The sequence below is a fragment of the Mustela lutreola genome, chromosome 14 (assembly GCF_030435805.1).
Source record: "Mustela lutreola isolate mMusLut2 chromosome 14, mMusLut2.pri, whole genome shotgun sequence".
Lineage (NCBI taxonomy): Eukaryota > Metazoa > Chordata > Mammalia > Carnivora > Mustelidae > Mustela > Mustela lutreola.
In genome coordinates, this window is record NC_081303.1 from 5,679,894 (window position 1) to 5,696,426 (window position 16,533).

Consider the following 16,533-nt stretch of genomic DNA (forward strand, 5'->3'; position numbering starts at 1 on the left):
GGAAATAAAAATTATATCAGAAAAGAACTAAATTACATACACGTGCTGGACTCCCTTCAGAAGAGAAATTAAATAAAACAGAACTAATATTAAACTACCATCAAAGACAAATTTCCAGAAATAAGACCTGATTCTGCATACTGAAAGGGCTCACCACACGTTGAGAAAACGGCCTGCAATAATATACTCAGAAAAATACCCTAATAAAACCATTAAACTTTAAAGATGAAAAAACATCCTTAAGGTCTCCAGGCAAAAAGATCAAATAACTTAAAAGGCCAAAAGAATTAAATGAGCAAACTTATTAAAAGCAGCACACAAAGACATACAACAATACAGCTGTATTTTCCAGAAACTCAAGAAAATAAAGGTCAAATAAAAAGTTTTCAATAGACAAGAACACAGGGACTGCTGGTTCCCAAGAGCCCTAATCAATCTACCAGATCAAGATTCAGCAAATTTTTTTTTCTGTAAAGGCACCAAATACCACAGTAAACAGCTTAAAACTACAGAGATGTAATGAAACATAAAAACACAATAGTGGGGCTCCAGCATGGCTCGGTGGGTTGAAGCCTCTGCCTTCGGCTCAGGTCATGATCCCAGGGTCCTGGGATCGAGCCCCGCGTCAGGCTCTCTGCTTACGGAGGTGGAGTGAGCCTCCATAAGCTGGCCACCCAGAAGTGATGTAACACCGGAGCAAAAAATTGGGAACCCTGGAAATCTGCCATAGTGAGAGGTACCTCCTTCTGAAAAGGGCATAGGGGATGAATAGGGCAGAATTCTAGGGGAATCACTATGGTCTCAGGATTCCAGGAGACTCAGAAAGGGGTAAGCCTAAACGGATGGACTGCCCCAGCAGTAGATGGGGAGAATGGTTACGGTTAGCGAGCCCAGAAGGGATTCTCAATGCCTTTCATCATCAACTGTGACCCAAGCCAGTAGGGAGGCCGCCCTCTGCCTGACCACCCTGAAAGAACTAGAAGGTACAGGCTGTTTAACACCCTAGGGGAGATATAAAACAGCTTGTAGCTGTTATATCAGAGACAGCTCTCTGAGCAGTGTGACCCGTGAGATGACACTGGGGCAGCACCCAGCATGACCATGGAGCTGTGGAAGAGGGTACATGCTTGAGTCCACGGCCACTACCAGTTGCAGAGTTAAAGCACAGAGATGTTCATGGGTCCCCATGACTCCCTCAGGAGAGGAGCAGTGGGCATGAAATGCATGAGTCTGTGCAGTTTGGTATGTGAAGAGATAGAGACAAATCCTGGAGGATTTGTTGTGGGGTGGCAGGAGGGTGGAGGGGGCAGTCCACCACACTGCTGATCTGGGCGAGATTCCTGAACAGCCATATTTGCTCCTACCATGTAAAGGCAAGCCACCAGGAAACAAAAGTCACACAGTCAACCAGTCACATTATGCCCATCCCGCTGACAAGGTAAAGGGACACTCCACCCAGGCAGAGAGGCCTGAGAAGCCCCGCAGCAGGCCCCTCCCCCAGAAGACAGACTGGAACAACAGGCGAATGACAAGCTTATTTCCCACAGGACTGTAGAACTCCAGCAGCAGGGGAAAATAATACAGGGAGCTCCAGGTGTTCCCTCATGACTCATTTATACTGCAGGCTAAAATTTTATATTTCTTTTCTTGGTCTTTTTTTTTTATCCTGTTCCTATTTTAAACAGATTCTTTTTTCCCAACCTATGTTTTTTAAGTTGCTTAACTTTTATTCACATCTATGTTTTATAGATTTATGACCCACACTAGCCCATTTTCATTCTATTCAATTTTATCTTGATATATATAAGTTCTGATTTCTTTGCAATTTGGGGATATAGTGTCTTCTAACACAAAGAACAAAAATCAATCAGGAACAAGGAGATCACCCTGCTTTGTCTCCCTGAGAGATTATAATCTCTTTCCCTGCCCCCCTTTTTAACTGACTTTTGCATGGGTCATGTTTGATATTTTGGACTCTGTTCGTTTGCTCAACCATCTCTTGACAGAATGACTAGGAGGAAGAACTCCCAACAAAGAAAAGAACCAGAGAAAATGTCCTCTGCCACAGAACTAACGAATGTGGATATAAACAAGATGTCAGAGACAGACTTCAGGATAGCAATTATGAAATCAACAGCTAGGCTTGAAAAAAGCATTACTGACAGTACAGAATCTCTACATGCAGAAAGGAAATCTAATCAGACCAAACTTACAAAAATGCTCTGAATGAGATGCAGTCTAAACTGGGTACTCTAACAGCCAGGGTAAATGGGGCAGAAGAACAAATCAGTGACCTAGAAGATAAGCTGATAGAAAGGAAGGAAGCCAAGGAAGAGAGGGATAGGCAGCTAGTAGCCCATGAAAACAGAATGAGATCAATGACTCCACGAAATCTTCCAATGTTAGAATTACTGGGATCTCTGAGGGGGTGGGAGAAAGAGGACTTGAAGGTATATATAAGCAAATCACAGCTGGGAACTTCCCTAACCTGGGGAAGGAAATAAGCATTCGTATCTAAGAGGCAGAGAGGACCCCTCCCAAGATCAAAAATAGATCAACACCCTGATGTATAATAGTGAAGCTTGTAAATCATTAAGACAAGGAAGCTATCCTGACAGCAGCTAGAGGGAAGAGATTTTGTACACATGGAGGGAAGAATATCAAAATAAGAGAGCTATCCACAGAGACCTGGCAAGCCAAAAAGGGCTGGCAAGACATATTCCGGGTAATATATGAGAAGAACATGCAGCCAAGAATACTTTATCCAGCAAGGCTGTCACTGAGAATGGATGGAGAGAGAAAAAACTTCCAGGACCAGCAGAAACTGAGAGAGCATGTGACCACCAAGCCAGCCCTGCAAGAAGTAAGGGGGAGTCCATAAAAGAAGACCCCAAGAGCAATATAAACCAGATATTAACAGAGACAATCTATAGAAACACAGCCTTTCCAGGCAACACAATGGCACTAAATTCATATCTTTCAATATTACTCTCAATGTGAATGGGCTGAATGTTCCTATCAAAAGACAAAGGTTTCAGATTGGATAAAAATGCAGGACTCATCCATATGCTGCCTACAAGAGACTCACTTTGAACCTAAAGACACCCCCAGATTCAAAGTGAGGGGATGGAGAACAATTTACCATGCCAACAGACCTCAAAAGAAAGCTGGGGTAGCAATTATCATTTTTGATTAATTAAATTTTAAACCAAAGACTGCAGTAAGAGATATAAAGGGACACTTAAAGGGTCTATCCAACTAGAAAATGTAGCAATTGTAAATATCTATGCCCCCAACATGGAAGCAGCCAGCTACATAAACCAACTAATAACCAAAATAAAGAACAATATTGATAATAATACATTAATAGTAGGCAATTTCAACACTCCACTCAGAGCAACAAACAGATCATCAAAGAAACAAGAGCTCTAAAGGGCACATTCGACAAGATGGACTTTGTAGATATACACAGAACATTCCATTCTAACACAACACAATACTCATTCTTCTTGAGTGCACATGGAACATTCTCCAGAATAGACCACATACCTGGTTAGAACTCAGGCCTCAATCGATGCCAAAAGATTAGGATTCTTCTCTGTATATTTTCAGACCACAATGCTTTGAAACTGGAACTCAACCACAAGGAAAAATTTGGAAGGAATGTAAACACTTGGATATTAAAATACATCCTGCTAAAGAAAGAATGGGTCAACCAGGAAATTAAAGAAGAACTTAATCCATGCAAACTAATGAAAATGAAAACATGTTGGTTCAAAAGCTATGGGACACTGCAATGACAGTCCTAAGAGGAAAGTAAACAGCCATCCAAGACTCTCAAAAAATCAGAAAAATCCCAAATGCACAAGCTAACCTTACATCTAAAGGAGACAGAGAAAGAACAGCAAATAAAGCTTAAACCAAGTAGAAGAAAAATAGTAAAGATTAGAGCAGAAATCAATGAAACAGAAACTAGAAGAGCAGTAGAACAGATCAACGAAACTAGAAGCTGGTTCTTTGGAAGAATTAATAAGAATGATAAACACCTAGCCAGACTTATAAAAGGAAAAGAGAAAGGGCCCAAATTAATAAATTCATGAAAAAAGAGGAGAAATCAAAACCAATACCTAGGAAATAGAGACAATAATTAGAACTTATTGCCACCAGCTGTATGTCAACAAACTAGGCAATTTGGAAGAAATGGATGCATTCCTGGACACTTATAAACCACTAAGACTGAAACAGGAAGAAACAGACAATCTGAACAGATCCATAACCAGCAAGGAAATTGAAATAGTGATCAAAAAGCTCCCAAAAAACAAGAGTCCAGGACCAAATGACTTCCCAAGGCAAATTCTACCATTTATTTTTTATTATTTTTTAAATAGATTTTATTTACTTATTTGTCAGAGAGAGAAAGACAGCACGTGCACACACAAGCAGATGAAGCAGCAGGCAGAGGGAGGAGCAGACTCCCTGCTGAGCAGGGAGCCCAGTGCAGAACTTGACCTCAGGGCTCTGGGATCATCACCTGAGCAGAAAGCACACACTTAACACACTGAGCTATCCAGGCCTCCCTCTACCAAACATTTAAAGAAGAAATCATCCTTCTCTCTCTCTCTGCCTGCCTCTCTGCCTACTTATGATCTGTCAAATAAATAATAAAATCTTTTAAAAAATTAAAAAAAAAAAAAAAAAACAGGGTGCCTGGGTGGCTCAGTGGGTTAAAGCCTCTGCCTTCTGCTCAGGTCATGATCCCAGGGTCCTGGGATGGAGCCCTGCATCGGGCTCTCTGCTCAGCGGGGAGCCTGCCTCTCTGCCTACTTGTGATCTCTGTCTGTCAAATAAATAAATAAACTCTTTCAAAAATAAAAAAAATAAAGAAGAAGTCATACCTATTCTACTAAAGCTGTTCCAAAGAATAGAAATGGAAGGAAAACTTCTAAACTCATTCTATGAGGCCAACATTACCTTGATCCCAAAATGAGACAAAGACTACATCAAAAAGGAGAATTACAGACCAATATCCCTGATGAACATGGATGCCAAAATACTCAAGAAGACCCTAGGCAATAGGATCCAAACAGTACACTAAAAGGATTATTCACCATGACCAGGTAGGATTTATTCTTGGGATGCAAGGGTGGTTCAACATTTGCAAATCAATCAACATGATAGATCATGTTAACAAAAAAAGAGACAAAAACCATTTGATCCCCTCAACTGATGCAGAGAAAGCATTCAACAAAGTACAGCATCCTTTCCTGATTAAAACTCTTCAAAATATAGGGAGAGAAGAAACATACCTCAATACCATAAAAGCTGTTATGAAAAGCCCACAGCAAATATCATTCTCAATGGGGAAAAACTGAGAGCTTTTCCCTTAAGGTCAGGAACACAACAGGGATGCCCACTCTCACCACTTTTGTTCAACATAGAAGTCCTAGCCATAGCAGTCAGACAACAAAAAGAAATAAAAGGCATTCAAATTGGCAAAGAAGAAATCAAACTCTCTCTTTGCAGATGACATGACACTTTATATGGAAAACCCAAAAGAATCCACCTCCAAATTACCAGAACTCATAGCAGTTCAATATGGCAGGATACAAAACTGATGCCTGGAAATCAGCTGCCTCTCTATACACTAACAGTGTGGGTGAAGAAAGAGAAAGTAAGGAATTGATTCCATTTACAATAGCACCAAAAACCTTAAGATACCTTGCAATAAACCTAACCAAAGAGGTAAAGGATCTGTACTCGAGTAGTGAGGAACTACAGAACACTCATGAAAGAAACTGAAGACGACACAGAAAGATGGAAAAGCATTCCATGCTCATGGATTGGAAGAATAAACACTGTGAAAATGTCTACGCTAGTTACCGAGAGCCATCTATTGTTTCAAAGTAATCTCTATTAAAATACCATTGACCCTTTAAAAAAAAAAAAATGGGGCACCTGGGTGGCTCAGTGGGTTAAGCCTCTGCCTTTGGCTCAGGTCATGATCCCAGGGTCTTGGGATCGAGCCCCACATCAGGCTCTCTGCTCAGCAGGGAGCCTGCTTCCCCCTCTCTCTCTGCCTGCCTCTCTCCCTACTTGTGATCTCTTCTGTAAAATAAATAAATAAAATCTTAAAAAAAAAAAATACCATTGACGTTTTTCACAGAGTTGAAAACAAACAACCCTAAAATGGATGGAATCAGAAAAGACCCTGAACAGCCATGGGATTGTTGAAAAAGAAAACCAAAGCTAGAGGCATCGTCCCTGACTTCAAGCTGTATTACAAAGTTGTGATCATCAAGACAGCATGGTATTGGCACAAAAACAGACACATAGACAAGTGGAAGAGAACAGAGAACCCAGAAATTTCTGTACTAGTCTTGCAACTTATAAAATTATTTCAAAATGAAAAATACATTCCATTTATTTCACTTATATATTTCTTATATGTTAAGTCTAAGAAGTCTATGTAATAAAACATCTCTTTAAATAAATATATTCTTCCATCAGTACAAAAATTCTGAACAATAAAGCACCATGCCAGTTATCTGGTAGTGTGTTTTATTTTTAGTTGTAGACAAAATGACAATGTATCAGACAACCAATGGAATCTTATTATTCAAGGAAATAATGATTCCAAAGTTTCATAGGAAAATACTGCCTGTTGATGAAAAAGGAAAAACTAATCCTGCCATATTTTCTCAGTACAAAAAGTCAAAATCACAATCACAAAATCATCATAAATACCTTGTGTTGCTAGAATAATCCCACATGGCCACATCTAGGAGGCTCCGAACCCAGGTTTTAGAGGGCTCCTTAAGAAATTTTTGTTGGTAGATCCCCACAACAAGATCTTCTACAGTGAGCAGTTCTAGATCTTGCCTGATTTCTTCCATTGGTAAAAAGAAAAAGACAAACAATTACTGAATTTAGGCACATAGAACACGTACACCAAAATGGAAATACAGATGTTATAATGCACTTCAACAGTGACCTAGTATTTTACTTACTTGATGTCTTTGCCATATGCTTCAAACACCAGTTGACTCTGGCTCTGTCATCAGACTGGAGAAGGGAAAAAATTTACTTGTATTTTCTCCTACACTGAGTTAATTTTAATCAATTGCTGTCCTTTCAGACTGGGGAGGTGGGGGTGGCAGGAAGGGAAAGACTAAAGAGTTTGTGACAACTAAATGAGAACCATAAAAAAGAGCAACATATATTTTAAAAAACTGCTGCTTTTAATAACCAGTTACATTTATAAAGCAGTGCTAACAGACTCTGTGAAAAACAAAGGAAATCTAGGGTAGGCACATGACGAAACCAATGCTCAGAAAAAGATAAGGTAATCTGTTCATGGTTACACTAAAGTAGGTTAAAACCCAGTTCTTCAACTCTTAGCTAAAAGAATTTAGACAAAATAAAGAATAAAGTCTCTCCAAAGATTATAAAAGATGATCAAGAGATTGCTACAAAAACAGTTTTAAATAAACAGTAATCTTACTTAGAAGGACAGATGTACAGATTAGAACACCCTTTCAGAGTAAAAAAAAAAATATTGAGAAGATATTTCAGCAGGAGAAACTAAAAACAGGAGTTCAAAGTAGAAATGTGTTCAGCTTTTGCAGTGTTCAGAATCCCTCTACTACCTACCACAGAAATTATACCTAATCCCATTCTAAACAATTCAGAATGAACGTTTTAACACACACAGCTAACAAACAAGCCAACTCACTTTCTTTGCGTACCTTTCATGGATCTTTCAGTATCTAAGTGGATGCCTTAATAAAAAATTCTAACAATGAAATTACCTTGCAGTAGATAGGTGGCCAGTTTCCTGGGTTTGGGTGAATAAACCTATAAAGGTTTTGTAACACAGCTGCTTGGTCATGCCCAGATTCAAAGTTTGAAATAGGAATCTTGTGACTAGAATCACCTGAAGGGAATAAAAAGGAGGAAGCAGTTCAAAATTTGACCAAAATAAGTATTACAAAGTGGGTAAGGAAGTAGGGGTACAGGAAGACAGTACTCGGTAACTCATATTTAAGCACTTGTACCAAGCCTAATTACGGTTACGTACTTTACATAATTTACGCCATCATCTTATGAGAAAGGGGATGTACACATATTAGAGAAGACACAACTGACACAGAAGTTAGCACAGTAGGTTAATAGTTGGTAAGCAACAGAATCAAGAGTCAAATCCAGACTTAAGTGACCGAGCCCATACGTTTTCACTATTCCCATCTGCCTTTCATGAATCTGGTTTATATATAAGGCTGGAGAACATTATAGCAATGGCTGCTTTTTAAAAGGCTGTATGATTAAGATTTCCAATTCCAGTAAAAAAAATAAAATAAAATAAAAAATAAAAGTAAATGGACCAAGTAATTCAGACTAACCTCCCACAAACATTTAATGTATCTGAGGATATCAAGAGTACACACAGTAGCAAGAAATTATTAGATCCAGATGCAAGAGAATACAGGAATCCAGAGAGGCTCTCCAGACCGCCTCCTTCGAGGGCAGTTTTTCCCCAGCAGCTACTTCCCAATTCCAGAAGAATAAACTGATTAGCTGAGAAGTGTGCTTTTGACAGCTTTTGGGACCTGGTCTGCTAGGACCCCAGCTATCTAGCAAAAGCAAACATAAATCCTCTCTGGATGAAGAGAACATCATTCTAAGCCACAAATTACTTTAAAATCATTTTTTTTCAGTGTGGCAGGGGAAAGACGGGACAGGAAGATGGGAGAGAAGCCTGAGAAGCCACGGTAAGCTGGGCCCCTGGAGTAGCGGACGGGAAAGCTTGTCGCGGGCTGAGAAGCAAGCGGCTAAAGCAGCAGCTTGCAGATGTCCCAGTAAAGCCTACAAAGATCTCCAAGTTTGGATTTGCCATAGGTAGACACAAGACAAAGAAAGCCTCAGCCAGGGCGCCTGGGTGGCTCAGCAGGTTAAGGCCTCTGCCTTCGGCCCAGGTCATGACCCCAGGGTCCTGAGATCGAGCTCTGCATCGGGCTCTCTGCTCAGTGCAGAGCCTGCTTCTCTCTCTCTCTCTCTCTCTGCCTACTTGTGTTCTCTGTCAAATAAATAAATAAAATCTTAAAAAAAAAAAAAAAGATAAAAAAAAAAAAAGATAAAAAAAAAAAAAAAGAAAGCCTCAGCCATATCCATCAAACTTGGACCAAATAAGCCTAAAAAAACTCTTGCTCCAAAAACCTGTTCAGCAGCAGCAGCAGCAGAAGCTTTTAAGGAAGAGGAAGACTGAACCAGAGGAAATGCCTCCAGAAGCAAAGATGAGAATGAAGAGTATTGGAAGGGACACACCTACATCAGCAGGACCAACTCCTTCAATAAAGGAAAAGTATGATTTCCTGGAAGCTATGAGAGTGAAATATAAAATCTCATCTCAGAAATGTCCATGACCAAGACAAATGAGGTTTCAAAAGTGGACTGTGATATGGATGCAAAGTTAAAAAGAATAGTTTCTTTTTTTAAAGAATGGTAAAAGAATATTCTCAGAGCCACCTTTTTTTTTTTTTTTAAAAGATTGGGTGGTGGTACACAAATAAGAGTTTGAAATTAGAGTTAATATATGTTTTGTATTCAGATTTCAAGACATTTTGCTAATTTTGTAGTATCATGTGATTAGTTTCCAAAAGGTTACACATAAGGAAAAAAAAATCAAATGGTACTTTTCTAAGAATTACATATTTTTAGACACAACTATTAGCACATTAAAAGGAAAAGAAAAGTTATTGTCTACTTAAACTGCAGAATTATTCTTAACTCCCTTATTAACCCAAACCGGCTCCCAGGAACGCTGTATAGAGAAGGAGTGTTGTACTGGAAGGAAAATGTTGCTGGAATATATTAGATATAATTAAAGTTCAGCTTTTTCCTAATAGCCATTTGTTTTAAGTCATCACAAACAAGGTATTGCACTGCTATCAGTTGGTACAGATGCTTAGCTCTTTAAAATTTTTTTTAAATTTTATGTAAATTGTTGAGTATTTGAAATAACCCACTTCACCTGAATGGGTCTTGTCTACCTTCATTAGTGTTTAAAGACCATTTGCTACCAAAGTAAATCAGTATTTTTAATGTGCTTTCCTTAGTTTTTGTTATTAGCTAGTTCTTGTAAGCATTTCCACCAAATCCTGAGGTGAATCACAAGGAAGCTCTTTTCAAATACAAATCACCACCAAAAATTTAAATTTATATATAATAAATATTTGGCTGTATTTTTCTTAAAGATAGAACCAAAAAAATAACATTTTATGAAGATGAAAAGGAGAATGATGTACTTTCTGCAACTCTGTTAAAGCTTAAGTTACTAACTTGTGAAAGTGAATTTGGACTTAATACAAGAATTCTTATTTTAGCACAGTAATATGCTCTGAACTGTATACATATTAATTAATGGCCTCTCAAAAGTATAGTTTAGGTATTAAAGATAAAAGAAAATGCATCTTTAAGCATATCTTATGGAATCTTTGACCACATATATGTTGTTAGATCTACGTATTGTAGGGCTTTAAAAAAATTTTTGTATATGAAATTTTTTCATGTGATAGTTAAACACATCTTTAAAAGCACAGTCACAGATAAGAAACAGTATATGTTTTCCTTGAAAACTCCTGCAATGTTTAATTTGGAGGCAGCTCCGTACTATTTTATTGGTGATAACTACTGGCTGAGCTCTTTTAACAGGTAATTGAGAAGCAACTTGTATATATTCCTAACACTTTGTTCATTTGCATTTTAGAGTAAGTCCCAAATAAAACAATGGAAATGTATATAGAACTATTGGTTCTTACATGGTTTAATTATATCAAGATATATGAGTTTAACTTGCTTTAAGATAAGCAAACTTTCCACTTTTGTCCAATTCACTATTTCTGTTAAAATAACCTCCCTCCATGGGCGGAAAAAAAATTTAATAAAATAAAATAAAAATAACATCTCTCTCCTACATGAGCTTATCTTGACTCAAATGAAGTATTAACCTAAGGCCAAAACGTGAGAGAAACGACTGATACCAGTGTCTTTACGACAATACCAGTAAATCTGGGGCACCTGTGTGGCTCAGTTGCTTATGTGCCCAACTCTTGATTTCTCTGGTCATGATCTTGGGGTCCCAAGATTGAGCCCCATGCTGGGCTCCAAATTTCAATGGGGAGTCTGCTCAAGATTTTCTCTCTCCCTCTCCTCCCTCCTGCTCTAAAATAAATCTTAAATACCAATAAATCTGTCATACTCAAAACCAATTTTTTTCAGTCTATATGAATAAACAGGTATATGAAGAAAAAAGGATGAAACCAAACCAAATTTGACAGGAAGAGATCCAAAGGTATTCCAGCTACCCAAGTTATTCAGCACAGATTTTAAATAATCATGCTTATATCTGAGGAGATCAAATTATTAATTGCAGCATATAGTTATAAAAAAAGGATACAGAAGATACAATTGCTGATAATGACAGATTAGAGAAAAGCTGAATAAATGAAACACCTGCTTGAAAGCACTGCTGAGATAAAACTGCAGTAAGGAATTACGGGTCCAAAATCCAGGAGAGGAAGAAATGCTGGAGAGCTTGATTCTGGCATTTAGGTTCACTGGTAATCTGGGCATTTACCAGTTCTGGAAGAGGAGATTTAGAGTCCCAGAAAATGAGCAGTTCTCAACAGACCTAGACTTGTAAGAATTAAAAATACTACTCCAAAGACCCTGGCTGGCTACATCGGTGGAGCAGGTTTTGACTCTTGGTCTTTGGGTTGTGGGTTCAAGCCCCACATTGAGTATAGAGATTACTTAAAAATAATATCTTCAAAAAATAATACTCCAATATTACTTGAATATCTTTTTTTTTTTTTAAAGATTTTATTTATTTATTTGACAGAGAGAAATCACAAGTAGGCAGAGAGGCAGGCAGAGAGAGAGAGAGGAGGAAGCAGGCTCCCTGCTGAGCAGAGAGCCCGATGCGGGACTCGATCCCAGGACCCTGAGATCATGACCTGAGCCGAAGGCAGCGGCTTAACCCACTGAGCCACCCAGGCGCCCTTGAATATCTTTTCATTACATACTTAATATATACAATTGTATTCTGGTTTCCATTGTTCATGCCATGAAGTCAATTACAAATTTCACAGATGATCCTTTGGTGGTAATCTACTGTTCCCCGCTTTTTAGAGATCAACTAGGAATAGATGGCATTCTTAAAATATCTGAACCCAATTTTGTATTATCTCAATCTCTGAAATTGGATTAAGGTACTTTCAGATGGCTAGCAGCAGTAGCCACCTTCTGACAAAAATCAATCATAATTTTTTTAAGAGGAATAACAAGTTTTTATATCTACTGTTCAGCACTCAAAAATAATGAGACATAGCAAGAGATCTGATACCTTGACTGAACATCAAGATAACCAACAGATCCATAAAGAAGATCTCTATAATAGGGTTATCAGACATAAGACTTTATATCTTCAGGAAAATAAAAAATATTGATAATTTCAGCAAAACCATTAAAAAATAACCCAAGGTAAATTTAAAAAACTGAAGACACATTCTCTAACCCATGTCAGGATGGCAAAATATTAGCAAACCAATTTAAGAGCTATATAGGGACTATGCTCGGTTTACGGCTGGAATGGAAGATTGGTTAGCAAATTACTAGATGAACAAAAGACACAAATCACGTGAGACACCAAAAAACCACTCACTATAATGTGCAACTGGTATCTCTAACCAAACTGAGAATAGAAGGGAACTTCTTTATCAGGATCAAGAGTGCATACAAAACATGAGAAGGAACAAAACAAAAAGCACAGTGAACAGCATACTCACTGGTGAAACATTAGAAACTACAGAGTTCCTAGCCAGAACCTAAGACAAATTTTTAAAGTTTTAAATAAAAAATAGATTAGAAAAAAGTCATTTCACAGATAGGACTATACAAGGAATTCACTAAAAACTCAATTATAGCTTAGCAATGGCTAAATAAAACTTAAATGCAAAAGTAAATAAAAATATAATTTTAAGAGATGTAACTTATAACAAAATTTATAAGCTATAAATTTTACAAGATATTAAGATCACTGTGAAGAAAATTTTAAGTATTGTAAGGCATTACAGATCTAAAAAAATAAGAGTAGAACCCTGTTCACAGATAGAATATCAAGAAGCTGCCAGTTTTCTCCAAAATGATCTGAAGATTTAAAGGTAATCAAAAAGTCAAGAATAATGTTCCAAAACAAAATGAAGAACCTTGGCTAAGTATTAAAATACTGTATTTAACAGTATAGATACCAAAAACCAAGTAGACCAATAGAACAAAATAAAAGATACGGAAAAGGGCACCTGGGTGGCTCAGTGAGTTAAAGCCTCTGCCTTCGGCTCAGGTTATGATTTCAGGGTCCTGGGATCGAGCCCCACATCGGGCTCACTCCTCAGCAGGGAGCCTGTTTCTTCCTCTCTCTCTGCCTGCCTCTCTTCCTACTTGTGATCTCCGTCAAATAAATAATAAAATCTTTTAAAAAAAAAGATATGGAAAAGATGCAGGCATCAAGAAAATGTGGCACCACATACTGACAAACAAGCTGATTATTGGATGAATGATGTGGAGACAACGGATTAGCCATGTGAGAAAAAAAAAAAGAAAGAAAAAATCTCTACTTCACACCATACAGAAGTCAATGTCGGGTGAATTAAGAACTTGCATATGAAAAACAAAACTTAAAAACTATGCTCTATGGCTTTCAAGTAAATAAATGATTAAGAATGAAGAGACTAAGCAATAATATGGAATCAGAATTCTTGAAGTGGGGGAGAATGAGGACAAAGACCTCTCAACCCTACAAATTCATACAGAACCAGAACGCTTCCAAGAAAAACATGGCAGTGAGGGTGGGGAGATCAATAGATTCTGTATCAATACCTTCTCCAGATTTGAAATTCTTTGATTCTAATGTGTTAAACCATAACGCCCATCTATGAAGTCTTCAGTTACTCTCACTTACGCGGTTTCATAAAAGTCCAGAGAACAGCACGGGAGCATGTGAAAGATCTACACGCACGTTCCTTAGCTTCTACTCACTCTTCATCCACATGTACATCTGCTTCAGTGTATATTCCTCTATGAAAAACCATCTTTTCCTAAGCATCAGGCTGATTACATCAGCATAAGCATTTTTTAAAAAGATTTTATTTGACAGAGATGGCAAGTAGGCAGAAAGGCAGGCAGAGAGAGAGAGAGAGAGGAGGAGGAAGCAGGCTCCCTGCTGAGCAGAGAGCCCAATGTGGGGCTTGATCCCAGGACTCTAGGATCACGACCCAAGTCAAAGACAGAGGCTTTAACCCACTGAGCCACCCAGGCACCCCAGCATAAGCATTTTTAGTTATTATGTCAACATGGCTGTCCCTTTAATACAATCATTTATTTACCTTCTTTAGCTGGCACACTTCCAAGGGTTACCAAGTTGGCAATTTAAGGCCTGTCTAAATTGGTGAGCTCCAAAGTGGCTTACCAGTGAGCTTTCCTGAGTGAGACTGTGACCAATTTTAAGTAGTTTGAAAAATAAGTTAAGAAAACATTCCTAGAATCTTTAATAGGTTTCTGTTAAACTGGTTAACTTGAAAATGTAAAAATAAGGGGCGCCTGGGTGGCTCAGTGGGTTAAGCTGCTGCTTTCGGCTCAGATCATGATCTCAGAGTCCTGGGATAGAGCCCCGCATGGGGCTCTCTGCTCAGCAGGGAGCCTGCTTCCTCTCTCTCTCTGCCTGCCTCTCTGCCTGCTTGTGATCTCCCTCTGTCAAATAAATAAATAAAATCTTAAAAAAAAAAAAAAAAAAAGAAAATGTAAAAATAAGCCTTAAAAACTGCTTTAAAATCAAGTATTGGGGCGCCTGGGTGGCTCAGTGGGTTAAGCCTCTGCCTTCAGCTCCGGTCATGATCCCAGGGTGCTGGGATCGAGCCCCGCATTGGGCTCTCTGCTCAGCGGGGAGCCTGCTTCCTCCTCTCTCTCTGCCTGCCTCTCTGCCTACTTGTGATCTCTGTCTGTCAAATAAATAAAATCTTTAAAAAAAAAAATCAAGTATTTATCAGAACCAAGATAATAAACAGTAAAGCCAATTGCACTCTCACAAATGAGTCTGGCAAATAGCAAGGATTCCAATGCACTCAAAGATGAACAAACCAGAAACAGCTTAAGTAAAAATGTAGTTAATTCGCCAGCTAAACTTGTTTTTGTCTTCCCACAACCTATTTGGTGAATAACCTCAGAGGATGTAACACATGGGGAGATTAGCTCGGTTCACACTTCAAAATCTACAACGGAATTTTTCTTCTGTATTATAAACTGTTTTTCATTCAAAGCTATAAAGGGACCAACTACAAAAATTTGCCCTTGCCTTGTTCCAAAGTCTACTGCCCTGATTCCAAGCAGGCAAGCAAATAAAAAGGTCTAGTATATATTTTTCACTAAGACCTGTAAAAACTCAGAAGACAAAGGAATTCTAAAATATTCTCATTTGTAAAGAACAGCGTTACAAATAAAATAGCTGCTTGTTATAGCAGATTTGAAAAACTTACTTCTAATTGTTGTCTAACTGCTAGTTGTCTACGTTTTTAAAAAAACAACTTATTAAAACAATTACACTTTTGAATGTAAGTTAAAAATAAAACTATTGTGATTTTCATTCTAATCACAGAGGAAACTAGTTAAAACCTATTTCATAGAAGAGTTTAGTTCAGAGCTTAGGTACACATATACTTTGGTATCCCATAAGTCTATTTAATATTAAAGTTTTAAAGTTTTTGAAGGTTTTAAGGCTCACATACACCATCTACCATTTCTATGAGGATTCTCCAACAATAAGGATGTTATTCCCCCAACTTAAGTTTTATGTGTCCATGTAAAGCTGTAACTCTTTTCTTTTTAAGATTTTATTTATTTGATACACAGAGATCCCAAGTAGGCAGAGAGGCAGGCAGAGAGAGAGGGGGGGAAGCAGGCTCCCTGCTAAGCAGAGAGCTGGATGCAAGGCTTGATCCCAGGACCCTGAGACCATGACCTGATCCAAAGGCAGAGGCTTAACCCTCTGAGCCACCCAGGTGCCCTAAAGCAGTAAGCCTTAACCAGGTACAGACACATTCAGTGTCTATTATTCTACCCCATTCCCTTATACTTACTTGCAGCTTGACAATGAAACCGAAATCCTCGTGGAATTTCACCTGTAATACAAAATATTTTGTTGAGAAAAGCCCTCTGGTTTTGCTATAGTCATGTATCATAGGATGACCAAGTTATAACACAGATAGGTAATAGCTACTGCTATGTGAAAATACAAAAAAATTAAACTTTCATAGAAGTTACTGTTTTTCTTAACCAAAGAATGAGAACTATTAAAAAGAATTTTGGTATATTATCTAAACTACTTTAAAAAGGAAGTTACTCCTTACAGAAAAGAAATAAAGAGGCCTCTTAACAGGACACGTGCACCCGAATGTTTATAGCAGCGAAGTCCACAACAGCCAAACT

The 16,533-nt window shown here is 38.1% G+C and overlaps 1 protein-coding gene and 1 long non-coding RNA gene across 2 annotated transcripts in view; one reads left to right on the forward strand and one right to left on the reverse strand.

The window, feature by feature from the left end:
* Positions 1-9,044, forward strand: part of LOC131814588 (uncharacterized) — a 40,740-nt gene extending 31,696 nt beyond the window's left edge. The window contains exon 6 of the long non-coding RNA XR_009347357.1: positions 8,715-9,044. This is a non-coding gene — a long non-coding RNA (uncharacterized LOC131814588). The remainder of the gene's footprint in view (positions 1-8,714) is intronic.
* The window catches only part of MAEL (maelstrom spermatogenic transposon silencer), a 33,181-nt gene that overhangs the window by 11,721 nt on the left and 4,927 nt on the right, over positions 1-16,533 (reverse strand). The window contains exons 5-8 of the mRNA XM_059145625.1: positions 16,185-16,226; positions 7,809-7,933; positions 7,008-7,062; positions 6,745-6,886 (exon numbers count right to left, since the gene is read on the reverse strand). Coding sequence (XP_059001608.1) covers positions 6,745-6,886; positions 7,008-7,062; positions 7,809-7,933; positions 16,185-16,226 — 364 coding nt within the window. The remainder of the gene's footprint in view (positions 1-6,744; positions 6,887-7,007; positions 7,063-7,808; positions 7,934-16,184; positions 16,227-16,533) is intronic.